The following is a 10,465-nucleotide window of genomic DNA, read 5'->3' on the forward strand; positions in this document are numbered from 1 at the left end:
TATAAAACCTTAGATGAGGTTGACATTGCCGGCTAACAACTTTCGGGGTCACTTTACACAATATGCAGTCTCCCCCCAGCAAACATGCGACGTCAGGGAGACGTTCAGATCATGTCTTAATAACGTCCGTCGGTCCAGAACCCCATTTGTAGGTCTGCTGGACCCCTCAATATTCACACGTCTGGCTTGGACCCCTCTAAGACGTCTCTGGACGTGCAGAACAGGTTCAATATCTAAACGTCTAAAAAAAAACTTTAATTCTGACTCCTAATTGGATGTCTTTTGGACGTCCGAAAAAGACATCTAAAACGTCTTTTAGATGTGTCTTTGCTCAGTGGGCCGTTTCTCTCGTCTCGAAAGGGCGCGGGGTGAGGTGGTAATATCGCGATGCCAGCGCCATGGCAGAGAAATAGGAGACGCTGTAGACAGAGAGACGAGCGTGACTTGGCCCACGCAGGCTGAGTAATAGGCCACAAGGCTTTGGCTCTGATAGGTTCAACTGAGAGCCCCCCCGGGTCGTCTTATCATCATTCTTCTCTGCCAGAGCAAGTTTGTGCTCTTTCCTCTCTGTCTCTCTCTGGCTCTCAAGGATATATGCAGAAGATCATCTAGGCCTAGCTGACACTGGGCATGATTGCAATGTTTACATTATTCAAACAGGGGAAGCGTTTATGTAGTGCTAAAGGGTTGTGTCTGCAGGGTACTGGGGACTTTATTGCTTTTTCTTGCAATATGTAGATACTTTGTGCGTATTGTCATAGTCAAAAGCCACCGGGGAGATGACTCAAGTCTGCGTCTTTGAATAATGACAAAACTGTCTTTTCAGACTCAGAAATCTAAAATTAACTTGCCTTCCAGCGATGATTATGTTACCCTCATTATTCTCTTTCAGACTGAAATACACAAGCTCCCTATAATGTGATCATTACAGTCCTAGCGGTGAACATGAGTCCCCTTGCCTTGCAGACTATCGTGCGTGGGAGTATGATCGGTCACGGGGAGTACATCTCGGCCATGATCAACGACATGAGCAGGCTGTCGGTGACCAGCTCCAACTCCCTGAGGAAGGGCAGCCCCTCGTCCAGGAAGAGGGCCCAGTCGCTGGGCAGACTGGGAGAGGTCACGGAGGGGGACGCCTACCAGTACGAGGGCCTGGGCCCGGAGGACGAGGACGAGGGGCCGGACCAGAGACAGTGGAGGGACAGGGCTAGGAACGTACACAGCGAGAGCGGGACTCCGTACTTGGGGATGAAGAAGAGCGTCACCCTCCAGCCGAACGGAACTCTCCCCAGGGCGAGGTCCACCTACGAGGTCAGCGTTAGCTCGTTGGAAGGACCCCCGGCTCCCCCCCAGCAGCCCATGCAGATGCCTGTGATCGGGGCTTACGTGGGGGGGGAGATGGGCAGCCCTACAGAGAGACTCATGGTGAGGAGGGAGTTCCCACTGGTCAGGGGGATGCCTCCCAACCAGAGGCCCATCGCTTGCTTCTATAGCCCGGCCGTGGCTGTCCACCAGACCCATGGAGACCCTGGAGGTCACATGACGGAGTTCCGTACCAACATACCGCTCTACATCCACTCCCACCACAGCCCTGGACGGCCCTACTCCTCCTATGACCTGAAGGTGGGCATCATAACACCATGTGATACTATATGCATTGCATGCCACACAAGTAAATCCACCATCAGAGAGTTCCATCAACTATGATTGGATGGAATGTTCTATAAGCTGTAAAAATGCAAAAATCGTCCCTCAAAACATGTCAGGTAGCCCATGACAGTAATTATGAATACATTTTAAAATCCCGGTCTGTGGAACTTTACTGCATCAAGGCCAAGGTCACTGTAGCATGTGACAGGCAATGTTTTTTCACGAGAGCCCTCTGCATAATAGGAAATGCAAGTGAGAGTGGCTGTAGAAAGCTAGATCTAATGGTCCAATCCCCTCGTGAAAGTCATATAAGGTTAAAGGATCCCGTCATCCCATAGCAGAAAATTGCTTCCTTAACTTTCTATACACTATGGACGAGTGCCCAATTAATACAGCTGGATTTTTTTTCATGGTGCTGCTAAAATATGCGTTAAGGTTTTAATGTGCTTGCAAATGTTAATAGAGGAAAGAGTTTTGCGAGATCATCAGGGAACGTTCTGGTGGTGTTTATGAACACAGGCCATATCAGGTGAAGTGGACGCATGGTGTGAAAGTGAAGGACGTCATTTACATTCAGCTACAGTATAAAGAAGGGCAGGGACCCTGGGACAACAGCCAACTAACACACTCTCTATATCTCTCTATCTTTCCTCCTTTCTCTCTCTGCCTCTCCCCCCTCTCTCTCTCCCTCCCCCCCTCTCTCTCTGCCTCTCCCTCTCTCCCCCTCTCTCTTTCTCCCTCTCTCTTTCTCTCTCTCTCCCTGTCTCTCTCTTTCTCCCTCTCTCTCTTTCTCTCCCTCTCTCTCTCTACCTCTCCCCCTCTCTCTCTCCCTCTTTTTCTCTCTCCCTCTCTTTCTCTCTCTCTCCCCCTCTCTCTCCCCATCTCTCTCCCCCTCTCTCCCTCTCCCTCTCTGCCCCCCCTCTCTCCCCCTCTCTCTTTCTCCCTCTCTCCCCCTCTCTATCTCTCTCTCTCTCCCCGTCTCTCTCTCCCTCTCTCTCTCTACCTCTCCCCCTCTCTCTCTCCCTCTCTTTCTCTCTCCCTCTCTTTCTCTCTCTCTCCCCCTCTCTCTCTGCCCCTCCCTCTCTCTCTCTCTCTCTCTCTCTCTCTGCCCCCCCCTCTCTCCCTCTCTCTCTCTCTCTGTTATCATACAGGCAGAGTCGGCTGTGAGACACCAGTCTGGCTTCCTCCCCAGTGGCACCAGCAGCCCTCTGGTAAGCGGCATCCGACCCCACAGGTCCGTCCGCTCGTCCGCCAGCTACACCCTGGGCCTGTCCCCCAACCTGGGCCAGCTGAGACCCGGCGTCCCCGAGCCCTTCCTCCGACACTCAGGCTGCCCCAACCCCCCGTTCCCCAGGCAGGACAGCCCGTCCCAGCCCAGGCCCTCCCCCACGGGGTCCCTGGCCGCCAGCCCCCCGGGCCCCTGCTCCCCGGCCTTCAGGCCCCCCCAGCACCCGTCCCCCCGGCCGCCGCCCGACCCGCCCAAGGTGACCCACGAGCAGTTCAAGGCCGCCCTGCAGATGGTGGTGGACAAGGGGGACCCGCGCTCGTACCTGGAGAACTTTGTGAAGATCGGGGAGGGCTCCACGGGGGTGGTGTGCATCGCCCGGGAGAAACACAGCGGCAGGCAGGTGGCGGTGAAGATGATGGACCTGAGGAGACAGCAGAGGAGAGAGCTGCTCTTCAACGAGGTACAAACCCAACAGGCCGTTCAGGGAGCAAACACAGTAGAACAGAGCCCGCGGAAATGTTCACACAATGTTCTTGGGCGTTGCGTTGTTTACAGCAGTGTTTTCTGTACGTGTAGCGTCGTATTTGCTTGGGGATGAGGCCCTGGACATGTCACCGGTACACGTCTTCTGGTCTGATGTTCTGCGCCGAGCGGCCCCGGTGTGACGTCGTTTGTGTGTCTGCCCAGGTGGTGATCATGAGGGACTATCAGCACAGGTGTGTGGTGGAGATGTTCAAGTCAGCGCTGGTGGAGGAGGAGCTCTGGGTCATTATGGAGTACCTACAGGGCGGCGCTCTCACCAACGTCGTGTCTGAGACCAGGTATGGACGCGCTATGCACCACCACCTCCATGTCCTAGTCACTTAGATAACCACACCCACAAATACGTCTATTTACATTGAGATGCCTGTGGAGAAAGACAACTGACATTTTGTGGCAGCTACAAAGTTATATTATGACACAGGAAAAAAATGCGACAGAATTCTATCTGGTTATGAAATTATGTTTTACGACTTTATCGACCACAAGGGGGTAGTGTGGTACTAACTAGTTGAGAAGATGGTGAACTAAGCAATGAATCCAGCACAGAGAAACCCATTCAGCCGCCTCTCTCTATCACACACACATGCACGCATACATGCACACACACACACACACACACACACACACACTGGAGCAAAACATATCATCCCCCCTATGGGAAAAAAAAATCTATAATCCAATATCATAACTAGATTTGTGCATGTTGAATTGACACGCGGAGAGTCAAATCTGGGACAAAAATGAGATTTCTCTATGCACCCGTGCAGTTCAATATATTGAATAGCGCATAAGCTACAACAAGAAAATTGCCCACTCAACAGCAGAGAGAAGCTGTCTGTGTGTATTATCTCCAACTGTCAATATATTAAACATTTTGAACCAAGTGTTGCTTTGTCACCATTCTATCACCCTGAAGTCAGATGTCTAGGGACAGTGCGATGGAGTGATTTCTCTCAAGCTCAGCGACATGTACAAATCTGCTCGCTGCCCCAGACGGTCCTTGTCAAAGCCTGCGTTTATCACCGCATTGATTGAACTGTCTGAAATGAAACTCTTTTGCTAAATTACACCTGCTCACATTCCACTCTGGCCCACGCATACGTTTTGAGGATTATCAATATCTCTGAGGTATTTTCAATATCTCTGAGGTATTTTCAATATCTCTGAGGTATTTTCAGAGATTTATCCGTTTCACAACCTTTCAAATACACCCAAGTCTGTTTTGCGACATCTTATGAGGATCTGCTGTATATAAAAATATATATATATATATATATATATAGATAGATAGATTTAAAATAAAATAAAAAAAGTAATCTTCTGTCGGGTGATAGTCTCAATGTGTGTGTGTGTGTGTGTGTGTGTGTGTGTGTGTGTGTGTGTGTGTGTGTGTGTGTGTGTGTGCGTGCGTCCGTGCACGTGTGTGTGCGTGTGTGTGCGTGCATGCGCATGTGTGTGTGTGTGTGCGTATGTTCTACAGGCTGAGTGAGGAGCAGATTGCCACAGTGTGTGAGGCCGTGCTCCAGGCCCTGGCCTACCTCCATTCCCAGGGAGTCATCCACAGAGACATCAAGAGTGACTCCATACTACTCACAGTGGATGGGAGGGTAAAACTCTCTCTCTCTCTCTCTCTCTCTCTCACACACACACACACACACTCCCTCTACCTGTCTCTCTTTTTAAAATTGAATTGTTAAGGTAATGTTATTATCTCACCTACAGATCAAGCTGTCAGACTTTGGGTTTTGTGCCCAAATCAGTAAGGATATCCCCAAGAGGAAGTCTCTTGTGGGAACACCCTATTGGATGGCTCCTGAGGTCATTTCTAAATCCCCGTACGGCACTGAGGTGAGAGACAGTGCCGATTCACACCCACAGACATAGAAACCAATACTTATGGCATACCGTACAAGAGGAATGTTGAATTTTTGTGGTTGTACCTAATGGCAACATGGTGTGTGTGTGTGTGTGTGTGTGTGTGTGTGTGTGTGTGTGTGTGTGTGTGCGCACGTGTGTGTGTGTGTACGCGTGTTTGTGTGTGGGCGTGTTTGTGTGTGTGTGTATGTGTTTGTGTGTGTGTGTGTGTGTGTGTGTGTGTGTGTGTGTGTGTGTGTGTGTGCGCGCATGTGTGTGTGTTCCAGGTGGATGTTTGGTCTCTGGGGATCATGGTAGTAGAGATGGTAGATGGAGAGCCCCCTTACTTCAGTGAGACCCCCGTGGCGGCCATGAGGAGGCTGAGAGATGAGCCAGCCCCGACTGTGAAAAATGCTAACCAGGTGAGAAAAAACACCCAGGGGGTGAAGTAAGTGGATGCAGGTGTATGAGCAAACTCTACTGCCCACTAGTGCTGGTGTGCAATGGTATTGGTGACTCCTGATTGTCTAAATGTCATGCTACTTACCGACACAGTCGCACATCACGTACAGAAGTGACTGCACTTCAGTTTTATTCATAGTTTTTGTCCCATTGGAATGAATAATGGAACGATCCATTGTTAGAGTTGTGGCAGTTGGTGATTTGAATATCCACACATTTTGCAAATTGTCGCTACTCCTACCATTTTCACAGTATTTTCATATGCTATACACCAAAATGTTCAGATTTTCACTTTCACTCACATTCAAATACTTAAATGATGCCATTAGTTTTAAAAATATTCAGTTCACACAAATGGTGGAATGCTCAGTGCTCCACTCTAGCAGCAGTTGGTAATTTCAAATTCATAACAATTTCCTAACTTATCACTACTCAGTTTTTAAGCTATACAGACACATTATATCTCAAAATGTTCCTTTATACTTCTTGTGATAGAGACCTGTCTGAAGCCGGTATTGGCAACTCCTGATTGGTCTAAATCTCATGCTACGCAGCACCGCCTGAAAAACATGTGCCTGCTAGGGGACAGCTATCAAACCACCCTGTGCATTGCTGGTTGACTAGTCATTTTATGCTTTTATGCTAGTGTGTAGGCCTACACAAGCACACTAGCATCCCATACAGTACACACACACACACACACATACACACTACTGAATGGCTTCTGTCTTTCCCCGTTCTGCAGATCTCCCCGGTATTGAAGGACTTCCTGGACCGCATGTTGACCCGGGACCCGGTGGAGCGAGCCAGCGCCACGGACCTGCTGGAGCACCCCTTCCTCCTGCAGAGCGGCTCCCCGCAGTGCCTGGTCCCCCTGGTGGAGCAATACCGCAAGCGCATGTCCCGCTGCTGACCTGCTGGACCCGCTCCACTTATACCCGCCCTCGGTCTGACCTGATAGGCCCCAGTATCCAGGCCAGTCTGAACCTGGCCCTGGCCCAACCCACCCAGCACCCATCCCGGCCAATGGGAGAGCAGAAATAGAGAGCAGACGGCGTCTGGTGTTGTTATATTGCTCATGGCGGGACGTTTGGTAGACGCAGCACGGGCCTGGACACCAGAGAAGCACTTTAGCAGGGAATTGAGGTTGTGTTAAAGGCCGCATGCAAGCAGTATTCCTGACAGTAACTCACTTCAATGACATCTGGACCTACCTGTGACTGACATCCAATGGTAATTCTCCTGACACAACACTAGTCTCACATTGGTGCATTCATGACTTGATCCAAGATGACCCTGAAATGCATTGTTATGAACATGTACTGCAATGGAACATTATAATGTTTGGGTACGAGTCGTGCATATTTTAACACTAAGGTCCCTGACTCAAGCTATGATAGCTCATGACTATTGGGGAGGCTGTTATGTAATATTACCTCTCCAGCCATTCTGGACAATGGACACACTGGAAACAGCTTCCAGCTTATTGGAACTGCACATATGAATGCACATATGGCAATGAACTGAACTCTGCATGGCCACAACGGAGGCGCACCTGGCCGGATCTGAATGCTTGAAACGCGTGCAACACTGAGACCAGTCTCCTTCATCACCATGACCAATGTGTATGAGGAATAAGCAGCTGCTTCTGTTGGGCTGAGGGAATCATCATGTTCTTTTGATATTTATTCTTGTTTTGTTTTGTTTTTTTGTTTCAAAAATGTGTTGTGGATTGTTTGTATGATGTGACGTTGCAAATAAGGTTTTCACTTTAGAATTATCCAATTCAAAATGTAGCTGATGAACAAATAATGTAAATACAAATAATACTGTACTTTAGGACCTAATACCTGCTAAGAGATGGATTGAATAGTTGATGATTTGACTTGATTTGGGGGCGGGAGGTGTTTAAACCTGGGATGCCGTGATAGTCCTCCAACACCCCCCCTGCTATATTTTGACTGACTTTCTAAACCGCAGTATGTGTGTTACTACTGAAAATATGTATGACTGTATTTGCATTGGTTTGCATAGATAAAGCACACAGGCTTGACATTTGAGGCTGAGGAACGTCCACCAGCGTTCACATTGCACATGGTGTTAGTATTCTGACAGGGATGCGGCATATTTCATGTATTTGTATTTCTATGTGTCATTCATGAAAAAGAGAAATATACATTATTTTAATTTTGTATAAATCAATAAATAATGCATATTAGATCTCAGCTAACCAGTCAGTCAATTTGATCTTTCTCTCTCTCTCTCTCTTTCTCTCTCACACACACACACACACACACACACACACACACACACACACACACACACACACACACACTGCAGTTTAATTAAAAAAACAATGTTAAGTATGTTCAGGTTTTTTAATAGACTTTATTAGTGAATCATACAGCTATACACAGCAATGCCTAGCCTAAGTAGGCAAACAGAAAACTTCAAAACTAGGCCTATATACATATTTTTTTCCATTATGAACAGATTGTATATAATTATGTATCAATAGCTTTTCAGAGTGCAATATCATACATTATGTAGGCTACACAAACGAACAAGTGACTGCAGAACCAGTTGCGCAGGTAGCACAGACTGAATTTACAAGCTCAAACATCAAAGTATAAGCTATGATTATTTTCCTTCTTGTAAGAATGAAATAGCTATTTACCACACATTTTATATGCATGCGCTTTTAAGTAATGCATCGACTGGCACCACTATTGCAATTTCAGTCTTTTTAGTCGAGAGTGACTCGAGAGCTGCTCTCGAATTCACACTTCACCCCGCTGATGCTGTCGACGCTGGGCTGGCTGTTAACTTTCTGGTGCGTGTGAGAGAAAGGGAAGGTTTCGGACCTGGACATTCTCCCTCTGACCTGCTGGGAGCCAGAGGAACAGTCTATAACCATTCTCATGAACTCGGGGGCAGTGAAACGTCGCAGCAACCTGGTTCCGAGCCCGGTCATTCCCGGTGCACGGATCGGAATCGTATCCGGCTCCAGCTCTCCTCTGTGGAAGAGAAGCTTGCGCCCAGTCGGCGGGAGACTGCCCCTCTTCTGACTCTCTCTACTGCTCGGTTGAGCGGTATCATCATCTTCATCTTCTTGCGATCTGGTGTTATCCTCGGGTGCTGCTCTCAGAGATTGATTCTTGCCGTTTAAAAGTCCTTTTGGCGCCGTGACAGTTTTCTCACCATCGTTTGTCACCGCGTTCTCAAGACATTCAATTTCTGCTATCAGGGATCTCTCGTCTTGCAGCGAGGCTCTCTTTAATTTACTGGCTGATATGCTCATGTCACCTACATCACCCTGATAGGACTGCTTTCTGCTGCTCAGGAGGTCCAGGTTAAATGACTTTGCTTTGCCCCAGAGAGGAATACTGTCCTGCTTTTTAAGTCCTCTGTCTCTTTGTATTGGCTCGGGGAGGTGGCTCAGTGTCTTAACCCCCCTCAGGTCCCTAAGCTTGCAGTTTTGTAACTGTTTGCCAGTGAATACAACTTCTCTGACCTCTTCTGTGTGGCCCCTCTCTGGACGGTGGGAGATAGTCTGGCAAGGGTTGTCGTGTTCTGGGGGCTGGTTCTGGTACCTGAAGCGATTCCACGACCCATTGCTGTCTCCAACCTTCAGTTGTCTCTGGAACACCCCGGGCAGCTGGTCTTGGCTCTTTCCGGGGGCCTCTTTGGAGAACCTCTCCAGAACCTGGACAGAGAGCTTGTTCGGCTGCCGTCTCCGATCTCCGATGTTGCTGAGCGGCTCCTCCAAGCCTGCACTCGCACCCCTCCTCCCGGGGAAGCTGAGGACCTGGACGCACTGGCTGTGGCCAAAGAAGCCGGCCACCTGGATGGCCGAGTGGCCCGCGTTGTTGGTGCGGTCCAGCCCGAGGCCCAGCCTCTTGAAGGCCCTGACCAGGAACTCCAGGACCTGGCTGTGGCCGGCGTAGGCGGCGTACATCAGGGCGCTGTTCCCCCAGGCGTCCGTCACGTCGGGGTCGGCGTTGAACTGCACCAGGAGCTTGACGGCGTCCAGGTGGCCGAGCTCGCAGGCCAGGCTCACGGCGGTGCGGCCGTTCTCGTCCCGGCAGTTGACGTCGGCGCCCCTGTCCAGCAGCAGACGGGTGAACTTGCCCCTGCCCCCGAGCTCCGGCAGGCACACGGCGAACATCAGCGGCGTGCGGCTGTTCTCCGTCTTGGAGTTGATGATGCGCCCGTCCAGCGCGTCCAGGACGAAGCGCGCCAGGTGGACTTTGCCGCCGTGCATGGCGTCCAAGAAGGTCTTGGTGCCAGAGCCCTGGCGTAGATCCTTGGGCCGCATCATACCTGAACCGTTACTTCTGGAACTTGGGAGCTGTACGTGTGTGTGTGTGTGTGTGTCCCAAGACAGAGAGGGATGAGAGAAAGAGCGAAGCAGCTTCTCGGGGCTCTCTCTCTGTGTTGACAGTGAGTGTGTTTACCTCAGAGTGAGATTGGGCACAGAGCTGTCTGTTTTTATAGCTCTCCCTCCGCATGGACCTCCCCACGTTGCCAAGGAAACAGCCATCTGAGGAGCGTTGCGTGGCTGCAGCAGCCCATTCAGAATCGGCGACCTCCACTCCGTCTGGAGGAAATATACGCTATTTGAGCCGAATAATTACTCGAGGAGAAAACTGTGCCCAGTGTTTTTCAGGTCTGCCAGGTAGAAAAAATCACTACAAAGGAAGGCACTTAAATCAGCCGCTTATTGTT

At 49.8% G+C, this 10,465-nt stretch overlaps 2 protein-coding genes across 2 annotated transcripts in view; one reads left to right on the forward strand and one right to left on the reverse strand.

Annotated features, from left to right (window-relative positions):
• Positions 1–6,650, forward strand: part of pak6 (p21 (RAC1) activated kinase 6) — a gene marked incomplete at both ends in the record, with an annotated part of 7,682 nt that extends 1,032 nt beyond the window's left edge. Inside the window, 7 exons of the mRNA XM_084438487.1 lie at positions 967–1,623; positions 2,802–3,338; positions 3,566–3,699; positions 4,902–5,028; positions 5,144–5,269; positions 5,563–5,697; positions 6,483–6,650. Coding sequence (XP_084294613.1) covers positions 967–1,623; positions 2,802–3,338; positions 3,566–3,699; positions 4,902–5,028; positions 5,144–5,269; positions 5,563–5,697; positions 6,483–6,650 — 1,884 coding nt within the window. The remainder of the gene's footprint in view (positions 1–966; positions 1,624–2,801; positions 3,339–3,565; positions 3,700–4,901; positions 5,029–5,143; positions 5,270–5,562; positions 5,698–6,482) is intronic.
• A 1,833-nt stretch (positions 6,651–8,483) lies between these two features.
• ankrd63 (ankyrin repeat domain 63) lies at positions 8,484–10,058 on the reverse strand (the record flags this gene model as incomplete). The annotated part of the gene is made up of 1 exon (XM_084438376.1): positions 8,484–10,058. One exon carries the CDS (start codon positions 10,056–10,058, stop codon positions 8,484–8,486), a length of 1,575 nt encoding a protein of 524 aa, XP_084294502.1.
• Positions 10,059–10,465: the final 407 nt, after the last annotated feature.

The sequence above is a fragment of the Borostomias antarcticus genome, assembly GCF_949987555.1.
Source record: "Borostomias antarcticus genome assembly, chromosome: 5".
NCBI lineage: Eukaryota > Metazoa > Chordata > Actinopteri > Stomiiformes > Stomiidae > Borostomias > Borostomias antarcticus.